Source organism: Sander vitreus, chromosome 1 (genome assembly GCF_031162955.1).
Source record: "Sander vitreus isolate 19-12246 chromosome 1, sanVit1, whole genome shotgun sequence".
Classification (NCBI taxonomy): domain Eukaryota; kingdom Metazoa; phylum Chordata; class Actinopteri; order Perciformes; family Percidae; genus Sander; species Sander vitreus.
The window spans coordinates 36,965,020-36,980,722 of record NC_135855.1 but is presented as its reverse complement, the minus strand read 5'-3'; the positions used below and the strand labels follow the sequence as shown (position 1 = coordinate 36,980,722).

The 15,703-nt window shown below is 42.4% G+C and overlaps 1 protein-coding gene across 2 annotated transcripts in view; it reads left to right on the top strand.

Moving 5' to 3' along the window:
- Positions 1–14,921, top strand: part of LOC144520452 (Golgi apparatus protein 1-like) — a 32,017-nt gene extending 17,096 nt beyond the window's left edge. The window contains exons 6-27 of one of the 2 annotated variants that reach the window (XM_078254169.1): positions 736–807; positions 886–1,072; positions 1,892–2,109; positions 2,761–2,882; positions 3,040–3,141; positions 3,838–3,991; positions 4,323–4,340; positions 6,224–6,361; positions 7,424–7,510; positions 7,609–7,671; positions 8,443–8,556; positions 8,808–8,896; positions 8,983–9,100; positions 10,060–10,152; positions 10,257–10,394; positions 11,012–11,135; positions 11,235–11,377; positions 11,776–11,877; positions 12,242–12,349; positions 12,962–13,082; positions 13,231–13,337; positions 13,870–14,921. In XM_078254169.1, the coding sequence (XP_078110295.1) occupies positions 736–807; positions 886–1,072; positions 1,892–2,109; positions 2,761–2,882; positions 3,040–3,141; positions 3,838–3,991; positions 4,323–4,340; positions 6,224–6,361; positions 7,424–7,510; positions 7,609–7,671; positions 8,443–8,556; positions 8,808–8,896; positions 8,983–9,100; positions 10,060–10,152; positions 10,257–10,394; positions 11,012–11,135; positions 11,235–11,377; positions 11,776–11,877; positions 12,242–12,349; positions 12,962–13,082; positions 13,231–13,337; positions 13,870–14,037 (2,586 nt within the window). In that variant the 3' untranslated portion in view covers positions 14,038–14,921. The remainder of the gene's footprint in view (positions 1–735; positions 808–885; positions 1,073–1,891; positions 2,110–2,760; positions 2,883–3,039; positions 3,142–3,837; positions 3,992–4,322; positions 4,341–6,223; positions 6,362–7,423; positions 7,511–7,608; positions 7,672–8,442; positions 8,557–8,807; positions 8,897–8,982; positions 9,101–10,059; positions 10,153–10,256; positions 10,395–11,011; positions 11,136–11,234; positions 11,378–11,775; positions 11,878–12,241; positions 12,350–12,961; positions 13,083–13,230; positions 13,338–13,869) is intronic. The other variant, XM_078254179.1, reaches the window with a different exon arrangement.
- The last annotated feature ends 782 nt before the right edge of the window (positions 14,922–15,703 follow it).

Here is a 15,703-nt window from a genome sequence, read left to right as displayed (position 1 = left end):
TGCATGAAAATTCACAAAGTGACCGAGTCAAAACATCTCCTTTGTTTCAGCGTTAAGAAATTCTTTCAAAAGTTGACTAATCAGAAACATTTCCAAAAACACAAATACTTTATAAGGTTTATTACAATTTAGTCAAACCAAGTATTAACACTAACTTCTGGCTGTTAAAATTAAATGAAGAGGTGCTCAGTCTGCAATCGTTTGAATTTGTTATTCCAATAATAAACCTTATTTTTGTTGTTTTGTTTTTATCTTATTTAAAAACTGATATATTGTACATATTTTTATAGTATTAATTCACATATTTTAGTACGTTTCTATTTAACTATACAGTATATTGTTTTACTTTGCCGTACTTGCTTTTTATTTTGTATTTTCTCTCACCGAAACGGTAACGCAAATTCCCTGAATGTGCTAATGTACTTGGCAATCAATCTGATTCCAATTCTGAGAAAATGTTTGAAATCTGCATTCAAAATACACAAAGTGACAGACAGTTTTCCCTTCAAGTTGCATTCAGGTAAGTGCAGTAGTTCAAATGTCAAAGAAATCTCCTTTGTTTCAGTGTTAAGAAATCCTTTCCAAAATTCCCAATCGGAAAACCAAATTCCATAAAAACGTGTTCAGGTTTGTTCTGATAACAAACAAACATTAAAAAAGCCCAAGGTGGAGGTAATTATCGCTAGTGAATTAGCGGTTATGATATGATGTCATCTCTTTTCTTCCTCCTCACAGACTCAGGCAGGGGAAGGGAAAGTCTACAAGTGTCTGTTCAATCACAAGTTTGAGGAGGCCATGTCAGAAAAGGTACGGCCAGCTCAGTTGTGTTTCGGGATCTTATAGTGAACTTGTTTTGCTCACTAATAGTCCCCTCTCCCTCAACAGTGCCGTGACGCTCTGACCACCCGTCAGAAGCTGATCTCTCAGGACTACAAAGTCAGTTACTCTCTGGCTAAAGCGTGTAAGGTGGACCTGAGGAAGCAGCGCTGCAGCCTGGACGCCAACCTGCCGCGAGCGCGCGAGGCCCGGCTGTCCTACTTGCTGCTGTGTCTGGAGGCTGCAGTGCACCGCGGTGAGTGGGGGAGGACGGGAGGTTGTTGTCAGGTGCACCTCTGTTCCCTGACAAACTTCTAGAAAAACTAGCAGCAAAGAATTTAGCAGCTAAAGAGCAAGATATTTTTTCTCTGGTGGAGACCAAAACAGAGCTCAAAGTTCAGTAGATATTGGACCTAACATTCATCTGGTGGACACAAACATGACTCCACTTGAATACTAATGTTGCTCTATATCTGCTGGATGTGTAGAAAGGCTCAGACAATAGCAATATCAACTTGTGATAATATGTCAGCATTGTGTTTACATGGTGCCCACAAGTGGTTGTTTATTATTATGATGTTAATACAGTGTTAGTCTCGCATTGCCAGACCTTACTCTACAGCGCTGCGGAGGAGGGTCTGGCTAGTCCACACAGCATTCTGGGACAGGAGAGGCGTCTGCAAAATAGCCTCGGGAAGGAACTTGTTTTGGTGGAACGTGTACGTTCAAAAGTAGTTTTAGTCGTGCAACAGAAAACTCAGATTGGACAGATAGTCTAGCTAGCTGTGTGGATTTACCCTGCAGAGATCTGAGGAGCAGTTAACCATAGTCCTCAGAAATCACCCAGAGCTTAGAATTCCATCACAAAGAAAGCTGAAGGTAATGGACATTTGGCCGAAATGAAAACATCCGACAGAATTTCCGGGCGGCACCTGAACAATCCCCGAAGTGGAACATCGTGGATATAGACTAATACAATGTGAATACATGCCAAATATGGTTTGAAAGGACTTACCTCCCCTTGTGTGATCAGGAATCAGCTGTGTCAGTAATGGTTTGATCTGGTGCTGTGCAGGTCGTCCGGTCAGCGGCGAGTGTCAGGGGGAGATGCTGGACTACCGGCGGATGCTGATGGAGGATTTCTCCCTGAGTCCGGAGATCGTGCTGCACTGCCGCACGGAGATCGAGGCTCACTGCTCCGGCTTGCACCGCAAAGGCCGCACGTTGCACTGCCTGATGAGAGTCGGACGCGGCGACCGCAGCACCACGGTCGACAGCATCTGCCAGAGCGCCGTAAGACTTACTGTGATGCTTCAGTGTTAAAGAGATCCAAACAGCTGAGAGGCAGCACTGCAGCTGGAGGGGTCACTGACTAACAACTGGAGTTATTATCGTGCTTTGCTTTTTGTGTGTGCTCTGACAAAGCTTACTGGGCTATTTTCTTCTAAAATGTTCTTCTAAATAATTCACATACTCAGCATAAATCATTCAGTGTTCCAGCTTTCAGTTGTCGGGCTCAACTGATAGATTTTCTACACTAACGTCTTGTGGCTAAAACTGCCAGTTCAGTTTTAATTAAGAATGTTACATTTCGTTTTTATAACAGCTGTGCGAAGTCGCTTTTTTGCTGAATGACGTATTTTATGTTAGTGTAAAAAATGTCCAGAGATTTCCAAACTGGACCTGCTGCTTTGTAGCAAAGTAGTTTTATTTTATGGAATATTCTGCAAGAAAATAAAACTTTGAAAATGACAATAAAAAAATGTGTTGTACAAACTATATCATATAAACTAAAATGTTTTAAATTCACATATATATATTACATATATACATAGTATTGTGTATCACTGGGGGTTTGATAGGTTATCAATAAATAAAATCTAGAAATATAGATAAAATCCAGCTGCTGACATTAGATGTTTTCCTACTTTGTTTCCGCTGCAGCTGCAGACTTTGATCCAGTCGGCCGACCCCGTAGCCGACTACAGGATCGACCGAGCACTCAACGAGGCCTGCGAGTCTGTCATCCAGACCGCCTGCAAACACATTCGCACCGGAGACCCAATGTGAGCTGCTTGCACGCACGCACGCGTACATACTGTGCACATATTACTACCTTATGTCAAAAATGATCATTTTGTTCTTTAAACTTGATAAACACGAGTGTGTATGTCCCTAATAGTCTCTCTCTCTCTCTCTCTCTCTATCTCTATCTCTATCTAGGATCCTGTCGTGCCTGATGGAGCACCTGTACACAGAGAAGATGGTGGAGGACTGTGAGCACCGGCTGTTGGAGCTGCAGTATTTCATATCCAGAGACTGGAAGTGAGTCTGCATCCACAAACATCTTCTGCTCTTCACCTTTTAACATTATTGACATGACAATTAATATTCCACAGATACAACAAAACGTTTAAAAAGAAAGGGGGGGAGTTCATTCTTGAATTTGGAAATAATTTGACAAAATGATCTTTAACTCAAGTTCCACTTACTTGCTTTTTCCGGAGTCGTCTTCAACATATGGAGATAGCTCATTTGTGTCTCACCTAAGTATATGAGGGATTTGTATGTAAGGACATTTTGTGTTTAAACATGAGAAAATATCAAGCCAGCGTGCTCATTGTCAACTCTGTTGTGAGCCGAATTGAGCCAAAGCAACAATACTGAATTGGCGATAGGAAGAACAAGCGATTGTTATTGGCGTTGTCTCGACAGCTTCCCACTAGAGTTAATGTTCCTGAGACTAGCAGAGTATTAGGGCAATGTGAAAGTAATTATTTGAGTCATGAGATTAAAATCTGATGGATGGATGGAAGGATTCAACAGATATCTCAGATGTCTATGGTGTCACTTTATTCATTTTAAAGAATGGTGTTTATCTTGTTTTTTGGAAATGAACTCTTCAAATATTGTTTCCTCAGTCAAACTATGACTAGTCTTCGTATAATTTGTTTTCACATGGCTCTAATGCCACAGAAGTCGTGGGATAACACGGATAAAGTCCCTCTGTTTGTCTTTCAGACTGGACCCCATCCTGTATAAGAAGTGTCAGGGTGACGCTGCTCGCCTCTGCCACACACACGGCTGGAACGAGACCAGCGAGCTGATGCCGCCGGGCGCCGTCTTCTCCTGCCTGTACCGCCACGCCTACCGCACCGAGGAGCAGGGACGCCGGGTACGACTAGAAACACACTCTCTTTATTTTGCTTAATTGTTTCTTCTAATGCTGGGAAACTTTCTGGCCTTCAAATGTGATGCCAGCTAGGGCTGCAACTAATGATTATTTCCATAGTCGATTAATCTGTCAATGACTTTTTGGTCTATAAAATGTCAGAAAATAGGGATCAGTGTTTAGTTGACAACTAATCGATTCATCTTTGCAGCTCTAATGCCAGCGAGAGGTTTTCATGTATTTTGGCTTCATTTGATCACTTTGGTGAACTCTCACTCTCTGACTGCAGGATCCGCAGGTGTAACTGTTGTTGTTTTTTTTTTAAATTGAACAGGTAAATTCAACCGAGCAGGTACGTGTTTCACCTAAATCGGTCAGTATTGATGCTGGTGATGGGGCTAAATTGATGATGACGGCAAAGATTTAATCTATGTCTGTCACTCTCTGCCAGGCTGGGGTGATTTGATGTGATGGGGTGTGTTTGTGTGACTTCCTGCTCCACAGCAAGGCCAAGCAGTGTTTGTCGCTCTGTCTGCAACAACAGCAACTCAAATCACTAATTTAATTTAGCTGGAAATTAAATAGACCATAAATGTAATTTCTCATGTTATAGCCTATTTAGTCTCGCATTGCCAGACCCTCCCCCCCCCCCCACCAGCCCTGCGGGGGAGGGTCTGGCGAGCAGACTTCATTATTTTTCTGTACTTTGGCGCAGTTATGCTCTGAGCTAAATGTTAACATCAAAATGCTAACATGCTGATGTTTAACAGGTATAATATTGTGATGCATTGCATGGTAATGTTTGCTAATTAATTAGCACTAAACACAGAGTGCAGCTAAGGCTGATGGGAATGTCTTTACTTCTGCAGGTATTTGGTCAAAAACGCATGAAAGTATTGGACAGCTTAAAGGTTTGACCTGATGGTGGCGCCAGATGAAAAGTCAGAGGATCAACAGATTATTACGATCCCTGAGAGAAACATGGATGTCTGTACAACATTTTTTTGACCATCCATCCAATAGTTGTTATATATATATATATATATATATATATATATATAAGGGGTGTGCAAAAAAAATCAATTCGAATCGCGATTCAAGCTCTACCGATTCAAAATCGATTCATATTTAAAAAAAAAAAAAAAAAAATTAAAATTGTATGTCTACTGCAATCACTAGATAGATAGATAGATAGATAGATAGATAGATAGATAGATAGATACTTTCTTTATTGATCCCCAAGGTGAAATTCAAGGTCCCAGTAGCTTACAGACATACTACCACTAGACACACACAACATACACATACATCATAACAGGATGTTAAAATAACAAATCACATGAATAATATGGACAACATAAGATACTAAATAAAAAATCCACATGAATGTACTAAGGGATGTATAAGATATCTATCCATCTATCCATCCATCCATCCATCGGAAAAGTAACTACATTTACATACTGTGAATCGTTTTTTTAATTTTTGAATCGATATTGAATTGAATCGTGAGCCTAAAAATCGGAATCGAATTGTGACATTTTCTGAATCGTACACCCCTAATATATATGCCACAATTTGGCCTTCCTCAGGTGTGTACAAGTACTTATACTGAACATCATTTTAGCTGTTTGTTTCAAGTGGGTGCATTTTAAACAAAAGCGTGAATGTAATGATGAACCGGTTTGGCCCTGCTCGGCCCCGGTGTCTGTCCTGTAATCAGTGTCTCAGTAGGAAGGTCCTCTTGGCCCTGCTTTAGGTAATTACACTCATCAGTGAGAAGAGCCCCGACAGCTTGATCTGATTTGATTATAGGGTCTGTGTTTATATGCAGTGTTTCAGACCTTCAGAGTTAGAACTTTGTAGTTGGTTCACACTTCTTCAAAGAGCTGTTTAAGACTTGGTTTGTCAAAACTGTCACTGGGTGGAAGCTGGTAAATTAAGTCCATTGTGTGCTTCATGCCAGCAAGAAATAACGTATGTAATAAAGTATGCTTGAAAAATGATTAATTGATTATCAAAACAGTTGCCGATTAATTTTCTGTCAATTGACTACTCGTTTCAGCTGTACATATTTGCTTACTTCGGATAAATCGGTCGTAACTACTGTATGACAGGAAACTACAGACTTGGATGTTACAAGTCAGAAACTGGTAATTACGGTAACTGAATGTGTCATTAGGGGCTGGGTAATACATTTTGTGTGCGTGTGTGTACGTGTGTGTCTACGTGTAGTTATCTCGGGACTGTAAGGTGGAGGTTCAGAGGATTCTCCGCCAGCGGGCGCTGGATGTGAAGTTGGACCCTGATCTGCAGAGACGCTGCATGACCGACCTCGGCAAGTGGTGCAGCGACAAGACGGACGCTGGACAGGTGAGGCGGACACACGCGCGCACACACATACTGTTACGACTGCTGATTTCTGTCACTACAGTTTCACTGTAACCCAGTGGTGGATGTCTGAGCGCCCTCTGTTGGTTCATCACAGGGATGGATGCAGTGTAAACTTTCCCGAACCAAATACAAAGCAGGACAGGGCTGTTGACATTTCCCTAAAGTCCTTATTTTCAGGAAAATACACACGGCAAAACACAAGCAGCCAGAAACTGTCTGATCACACAGTAATTATATAACCGTATGAATCTAAGCAAGCATTTCTTGACCGTTTTCGGTACTTGGTGTAACCGATGGTTGATGCATCGCCTGTATAAGTGAAGCCAAAACATCAGTATCGCCACCTGGTGGCTGGCTGAAGCATATGTCATAAATCCCCCTCCATGTTATCGGATGGGACATGGGCCAAACTAAAAAGTCAATGTGCACGTCGTTTTCCCAAAGATGGTTTCTGTCATTTTAGGAAGTTCTTATCACGCTGCTGTCTGTTCAAGTGTCCATTCTTCTGATAAGTTTGGTTTGTATTAGTTATTTGATGCTATGAAAACGGGGTGAAACGTCGTGATTGATTCGCGATTGGTTGGGCGGGTTCATGGGCGGGACTTGGATCCCGCGCTTCCACTGCCAGATCCCCACTGCGCAGACTCTGGCTCCAAAATTACAAGATGGCAGCGCCTGTACCCGGGATATTTTGGCTTCATTTTTGTACAGTGGGAGGAAGTGGAGACGAGGCGTCCGTCTTTGTATAGACCCAATCTCAATGTTTGTTTACAATAACACTCTATGGTTCATCACAATGTCTCTTTTCACACCCAGTTGTGTTAGTTACAATGAAAATTCCTTTACCTTTTAAGTAAGCAAACCTTAAAACTATTGAAAGACCCTTACAGGAAGGTTTTGCATGTTGTAGCCATTTAAATACAAATCTTGTATTTTACTGACTATATTGTGTGTATGTGTGTGTGTGTGTGTGTGCGTGCGTGCGTGGTAGCCATTTAAATACAAATTGTGTATTTTACTGACTATATTTCGTGTGTGTAGGAGCTGGAGTGTCTGCAGGATCATTTGGAGGACCTGGTGTCAGCCTGCAGGGAGGTCGTGGGCAACCTGACCGAGCTGGAGTCAGAGGTCATACAAATTAAGTGGAAATCAGAATTATTGTTCACCTGAGCAGCTCATGTGCTGATACGAGTGTTTCTTTGTCTGTGTCTGTCGGTTTGCTGCAGGACATCCAGATTGACGCTCTGCTCATCAAAGCCTGTGAGCCCGTCACTCAGGCCTACTGCCATGTGAGTACTGCACTTTCCTATGTGTGTACAGGGGGGAGGACAAAACCAAACGACTGGTAATCTAATGAAAGCATATACTGTAGCCGTGCAATTTGCAATGAATCCGAATTTTGTGAAAATGGCAAAAATAGGTTTGTCGCTCGGCAGGTCTTCACATACAAAAAGGGATTTGCCGTTTTGGTGCACAGGCGTGACAGTAAACTTAGTAAGAGAAAGTAAAATAAAAATGTATCGTACTGCAAAAGTCATTAATATAAAATAGGACGTTACAATGAGAAATAAGAAAGGTATTGAAGATATGTGAAATGATCTGTTTCTAAAATGAGAAGAGCTGTACAGTGTTTAAAATGAAGAGGATGAAAAGTGCAAATGTTGAGAGAATAAAGAATAAGTACAATGTGCAAAATATATTATAATAAGCTCACCATGTTGAAGTGGTTAGAGAGGTTTTGGCTTAACACTGCATTCATTTTAACACCTTTGCCCCGTTAATTATGAATATTTATGGTCACCAAGCAATGATTCTTAATTTTATTTCTCTCGGAATCATTAGGACAAACAGCTTCCAACGAAAATCAAAAAAACTAAAGTTGCTCCCTTCTAATGCAGACATTCTGCTTAAATGTCAACTTCTAAGCTCTCGTAATGGCCGCCGGATTGCTGTAAAATAAATTGCTGAATGCTTTCGATTTTAGGTGTGTTTATGGTTTGTTTCCTTTAAGGATATGTAAATAAGTGTGTGTGTGTGTGTGTGTGTGTGTGTGCGTGCAGGATGTAGCTGATAACCAGATCGATACAGGTGATCTGATGGAGTGTTTGGTTCAGAACAAACACCAGAAGGAGATGAACGACAAGTGTACAGTCGGCGTTACACACTTCCAGCTGGTCAGTTACCATGTCAACATCTGCTTCTCTTTACTTCTCTGCTCTGTTACTTTACTTTTTTTCTGGTTCCACTTCCATTACTCAAATGAAACGTAAATTGAAAAGTTTTCATGTTGAGTTAACTGAGGAGACGGCAAATGATCGTACTGTGTCTCGTGACCCTTTTGTTGCTTCTGCCAACGAGGTTTTCAGTCCTGTTGATATCCTAAAAACATGCGAGGTGTGTTGTATGGTGAAATCCCAACTTTCAGGTTCAAATGAAGGATTTCCGGTTCTCCTATAAGTTCAAGATGGCCTGTAAGGAGGACGTTCTCCGCTTGTGTCCAAACATCAAGAAAAAGTGAGTTTGATTTCCATGAAAACATCCATAAAACTGAACCCCCCCCCTAAACCTAATTGACACTTTCCTCGTCCGTCGCGCCCCAGGGTGGATGTGGTCCTCTGTCTCAGCTCCACGGTGAAGAACGACACGCTGCAGGAGGCCAGGGAGCAGCGGGTTTCACTCAAATGTCGTAAACAGCTGCGTGTGGAGGAGCTGGAGATGGTAGACACACACGCACACACACAGGCACACACACAAAATGTATTACCCAGCCCCTAATGACACATTCAGTTACCGTAATTACCAGTTTCTGACTTGTAACATCCAAGTCTGTAGTTTCCTGACACACACACACACACACACACACGCTCACGCTCTCGCTCTCATTCGCTCTCTCTCGCACGCACAGACAGACCTTGGTGCGTGATGCCCTGGCATTACTGGGTTTCTAGGGTTCGCAATGTTATTTGCTGGTAAATTTTCCAGCTAAAACTAGAAAAACCAGAATAGAGAGAGAGAGAGAGAGAGAGAGAGAGAGAGAGAGAGATGTAGAGAGAGAGATATATATATATATATATATATATATATAAAAAATAGATTGTAAAAAGGGTAGGTGTAATAAGCAAATGCTTCAACCTACACCTTTTTGGTCAGTATTGATTATAAACGAGTTTAGATGACACTGTATGAATTAAGGCGACACTTTGTTTGTTTTTTTTACTATAAATGTTATTAAATGTTATATAATAATAATAATAGTAATAATAATAATAATTTAATAATAAATATTAATAATTTTTATTTGATATTGCACCTTTTACAGACAGTCACAAAGTGCTTCACATGATAAACATTTGTTAAAATACAGTAGGATCCAAAACAGAAAATAAGCAAGCCAAAATGAATACAATATGAATGAAGGTAAAAGATGAACCCTCCTGTTGTCCTCGACTCAGATTTGACCCATTTTTCAGATTTTTAAGATCAATTTCCTGAAGATGATTTTTGTATTCCTCTTTTTAGTCAACTTTAGCATGGGTGTCCTCATTTGGTCACATGAGTGTACGTGTATCTATGCGAGCGAAATAAACTAAACCGTGACACTTTGCAGCTAAACACATTTGTCAGATCAGACTCACCTCTTCTCCTCTCCCCTCCCCTCCCCTCCCCTCCCCTCTCAGTCGGAGGACATCCGGTTGGAGCCAGAGTTGTACGATCCCTGTAAGTCCGACATCAGTCGCCTGTGTCCCAACGTAGCCTTTGGTAACGCTCAGGTGAGGAGCATCAGACGCAGAAGAAACGGCTGAACATTTTGTAAGTGTTTCTGGTGTTCTACTCTTCCTCTCTCTCTCCCTCCTCCCCCTCTGCTGCTCCTCAGATGATCGAGTGTCTGAAGGAGCAGAAGAAGCAGCTGAGTCAGCGCTGCCACCAGCGGATCTTCAGGCTGCAGGAGGTGGAGATGACCGACCCCGAGCTCGACTACCAGCTGATGAGAGTCTGCAAGCAGATGATCAAGGTGACGGTCGCCACTGACGTCGACCACGCGTACTTGCCGTAAATGTGCGCGCGCCGTTTTCCGTTGCAGCGAGGAGGGACTATCGGCTACACTTTGGCTGCACTCACTTTTAGTTTGACCTCCACATACAGTTAGATCACTTGGGCAACATGTGAAGGTTTAGATAATCTGGCTCAACAGTTGCTGTTGCGGCTGTAAGCAGTCCAGCAAAGTGCTGCCGCGAGGGACTAAACACAGAGATGAGCACTGCAGTTACCAAATGTAAAGTTACCTTGTGAGTCGAAATAAGTGCCTTAGTGCGGCGGTCAACAAAGTGTTCGCTCCCAGGCTCCCCCACCTCTCTGTCAAAGACCAAAAAACCAACAGGTGAAGCAAACAAATACGTTATCACTTCCACTCAAACCGCGATGAAAACGCCCACCACCTACAATGTAAGTGCACAATACAATAATCAATAAATAACATCAATGAGACCATAAACAACGTACAATATGTGGCTCCTACAGTTGCTTTCGTTGTAGCGATGTCACCGTGTTCCCAGATCTCTGCAGCTGTAATCAAATGACGTAACGAGCCTTTAGGTGTATTGGTTGTTGATGGGAACTTCTCTCCCGCAGCGGTTCTGTACCGACGCGGATGCCAGAAACGTCCTTCAGTGTCTGAAACAGAACAAGAACAGCGAGCTGATGGATCCCAAGTGTAAACAGATGATCACCAAGAGACAGATCACGCAGAACACGGGTCAGTGAAAGGGTTAGTGATATTACCGGGAGATGTAGCGAGTCTGAGCCTGATCTGACTCGACGTCCACCCCTCCTCTTCTTCTCCCCCCTCCTCCAGACTACAGGTTGAACCCGCTGTTGAGAAAAGCTTGTCGAGCCGACATCCCAAAGTTCTGCCAGCCCATCCTGAACAAGGCGAGCGAGGACAGCGAGCTGGAGGGCCAGGTCATCGCCTGCCTCAAACTCAAATACGCTGACCAGGTCAGAACATGACTACATCCCAGTCGGCTTCCTAAAACCTCTGGTGGAGAATCCAGTTATATCTCACTATTACAAAAACATTTAGACAAGCAATCAAACTGGCAGAACGTCAAATAAAAGATAAGGATATAATCAAACCAGCAATAAATACAATTTGAAGCTACAGGTAGGTTAAAGTTAAATCCTAAAAAGCTGTGTTGGTTTTGAAATGACAGGTACTGTACATGGTTTCTACTATAAGGTATACTGCTTCTTTTTCATGACACGTTTTAAACGTGTGTACATCTCTTTTGTATATAGCACTGGTTAAATGAAGACAAGAAAAAAAAAGAGTGATTTTTGGATCACGGTTGGCTGTTGTCTTAATTTGTGTGTTTTGTGGCTGGGGTTTGGTTCAGAAGTTGTCTTCAGACTGTGAAGACCAGATCAGAGTGATTCTCCAGGAGTCAGCGCTCGACTACAGACTCGACCCACAGCTGCAGATGCACTGCACAGATGAGGTACACACACACACACACACACACTCTCATATGGTCTATTTTGAATCACTTTCTCTACATTGAACCAACTTCTTTTCCTCAAATACTTCCCTTGTTGTTTTTGTCCTGTTTCTTCTATTTTTTTTACATTATCATCCTCTCCTTACCTTTCCCTCTGCTTTCTCCTATTTCCTCTCCTTTTTCTTTGTCCCCTCCTCTCCTCTCTCCTCTTTCCTCTTCTCTCATTGCCTTTCCTCTGCTCTCTTCTGTCCTGTTTCCTCTCCTTGTCTCTCCTTTCTCCTCTTCTCTCCTATTGCCTCCCCTCTCTCCGTCTCCTCCTTTCCTCTTCTTCTCCTCCTCTCCTCTCCTTCTCCTCCCCCCTCAGATCTCCAGGTTGTGTGCGGAGGAGGCAGCAGCTCAGGAGCAGACCGGTCAGGTGGAAGAGTGTCTGAAAGTCAATTTGCTGAAAATCAAACTGGAAGCTTGTAAAAGGGTAAGTATTATTTACTATTATTGTTTTGCCCGGTGCACAAATTTAGAATTATTTGGCCCAAAATAGTCTTGACTATCTTTGTGTGTCTTGATATTTATTCAAAAATCCTCAGAAAGTGTGTGGATTGGGTGGAAATGATTGGAGCTGAACTAATTGTTTTGTAAACCTCTCAAAAGACTTTAGTGTTGATGCATAAATCAGTTTTAGGTCATCTTGAGTTAGTTAACAACATAACTTATTCTAATGAAGTTACATTTGTATTATTGTGAATGTGGTAATGCAGTGACTGTATCTACAGGGACTATTTTTTTCTTTTAAATGTCCTCCTCCTGTTGGTGTGTTCAGGTGTCTGTGCACTGTAGGAAAAATGCATTAATTAACCAAGAAACCAGAGTTTTGCTTCAGAAAACATTGACACAAGTTTGTAAAGCATGCATGGACTTTTGTTGGAAAAGGTTTAAAATGTCTTGAAATGTATTTTTTTCTTTTTTTTCTTCGGCTTTTCACCTTTAAACTACTTTTCGAAATCTCATTTAGATGATTCAACATATGGTCTGAATTGATTAGGCGTTGGTGCAGAAACTCCATCTTCCTCCTCTTTCTCTGTTGCAGGAAGTCCTGAACATGCTGAAGGAGAGCAAGGCGGACATCTTTGTGGACCCGGTCCTCCACACAGCCTGCGCTCTGGACCTCAAACACCACTGTGCTGCCATCACGCCCGGCAGAGGACGACGTGGGTGCTTTCACACAATAGATTTAGATTTGTACAGAACATGTTGTTGGTTTGGGGGGGGGTGAGATTATCCATTGTGTGTTTGTATGACAACCGGTTGCTCCCTCTCTCTCTCTCTCTCTCTCTCTCTCTCTCTCTCCCCGTCCAGAGATGTCGTGTCTGATTGAGGCGTTACAGGACAAGAGAGTTCGTCTGCAGCCCGAGTGTAAGAAAAGACTTCAAGACCGCATCGACATGTGGAGCTACGCTGCCAAGGTGCAACACCGGGGGGGGTGCTCTTCACCTCGTCTTTATGTTTTTACTTTAATTCTTCTAGTTCTAGTTCAATGTCACAAAAAGGCATCAAATGTCATCTAAGATACATTTGAATGAACATAGTATGTGTATTACTGTTCTGGTTGTATATCAGCTCATTACACTTAAAGGAATATTTTTGACATTTTGGAAATTATACTTATTCGGTGTTCTTAGCTTAGCATAAGCACTGGAAACGGGGAAAAGCTATCCTGGCTTAGAAAGTTTAAGAACTACGCGTACCAACTTACTCACTAAAACGACTCACATGTTACATCTCATTTGTTTTTTTTAAATGATTTTAAAGTTGTGATTTTAGAGGGAGTTGTGTGTTGAAACCTTTTCTTGCCACCTAAAGAGAAATCATTCCAGCACCAACTCCTCCATTTAAAAACTTGCCGTTTGGTCTTTGAGCTAAGTGCTAACGTCCGTATGCTGACAGGCTGGTGTTGACCATCTCAGTTGACTTTTCATCTTTGTCTCCGGCCTGCAGGTGGCGCCAGCAGAGGGCTTCTCAGACCTGGCCGTGCAGGTGATGACATCGCCTTCCAAGGACTACATCCTGCTCATGATCGCGCTGAGCGTGTGCATCCTCTTCCTGGTGGGTCTGCTGTGCGGGCGGATCACCAAGCGAGTGACGAGGGAACTGAAGGACCGGTAGAGGACCAGAGGGCTCTAACAAAAGACTGACTCCTCGCACCTTCCTCCTCCTCCTCCTCCTCCTCCTCCTCCTCCTCCGCTCTCTGATGCCTGGTCTGTAACCAGCCAACCTGCACAGTGCCAACGCCAGTGCCCACAATTGGAACTCCTCTGTTTATTGGCGGCTGCTGAATATTTGCAACAAAATGCAAAATGGTCCCCCGACTCTCACGAAAAGCTTAAATTCCCTCCATTTGGGCATCTCCAAACTGATCGTCTGATTGGAGCGATTTTTGCCTCGATCGTATTTCTCTCCCCACAAATCTGCTTTTGCCGAGGATGTTGTTTGGGGTCGGATGAGATATTTTCCGGCATCTTTTCAGTTTCCAAATAAGCGCTGTCGATGATGTGACTGAGGGCTGCTGCTTCTGAGGTTCGGATTGCTTTCCACTCGTTGAGACCTGATGCTTTTTTTTTTTGTGATATTTAACGGAGACTGGAGCATGTAGAGCAACGGGACATTGTTTTTTTTGTTTTTTTCTAAGTGACCTGTGGCTGCCTGAATCGCACACGGAAAACTCAAACTTTTGGGGTTGAATTCTTTGAGACGTTCCCGTTGCTTTTCAAAGGTTTTCTTATAAATCATGAAGTCCCATTCCTTTTCGCTCCTGTACAGGATCACGGCCGGCTCGCCAGGTACGGCTCTCTGCATCAAGCTTCGGATTCTTCTGGATATTCTCACCATGATCTGTGTCGCCCCCTGTTCTCTGTTGCCTTGAATGAACGCAATCTGTCACGTAACGCACAGAGAGGCTTCATCTTCTGCATTCTTTAACTGAACCTGCCTGTGCACAAACATGAGCAGTCTTTTCTGTAACTCGTGTAACTGATGTTCTCTGCAAGCTCTTTTTTCTCCAAATGTCTGATAATGTAATTATCAATGGCATACTGTAGGTCAGACTTTATTATTAAACCTGCACTGAGCTGCTAACATGAACATTGATTTCCCCTCGGACTCGTTTACTCTGCAGGCCTTTGGGCCCAGTTCTAAAAATCTTTTGCCATGATTTAAGTTTTTGTTTCTACCTTTTGTTTAAAGTGCATTTACACTCCTACATGTACACAAACAGTAGATAAACTTCAGACATTATGCTTAACATTGTCACTCAGAAGTAAAAAAAATTCAAATGCCATTTTTACACGGAACGAAAAAGGAAAGTTACTGAAGGATGTTTAGCTTTATGCCGACGTTACAACAAATGAAATCAGTTTTGGAAACACAGATTGAAATCCCCTCTTGGTGTTCGAGAGAGAGAGCTGCAAACTGGTGTAAACAGCTGTTTCTGATTTTTGTGAATGCTCAGATTAATACATGTAAACAAATAATGCTTTGCTTTAATGACTTTTTAGTTGAAGCACCTAGCCTTGTCCAGTGTGCTCCGGGCTCCGTGGATTTCTGATGCGTTTTTGTTTTCTTATATATATATATATTTTTTTCTCCCTAACCATCTGGTGACCACCAGGAATTATCCTGCGACCCCCTTGGGGGTCCCGACCCCCAGGTTGAGAACCACTGCTCTACCCGATGCTGATCGTAAATAAAGATCATAACCAGTTTTGTATGTTAAGTCTCAACTTTATCGATGCGCAGTTTTTCCTTTTAACATTATGCCATGTAATATGAAGAC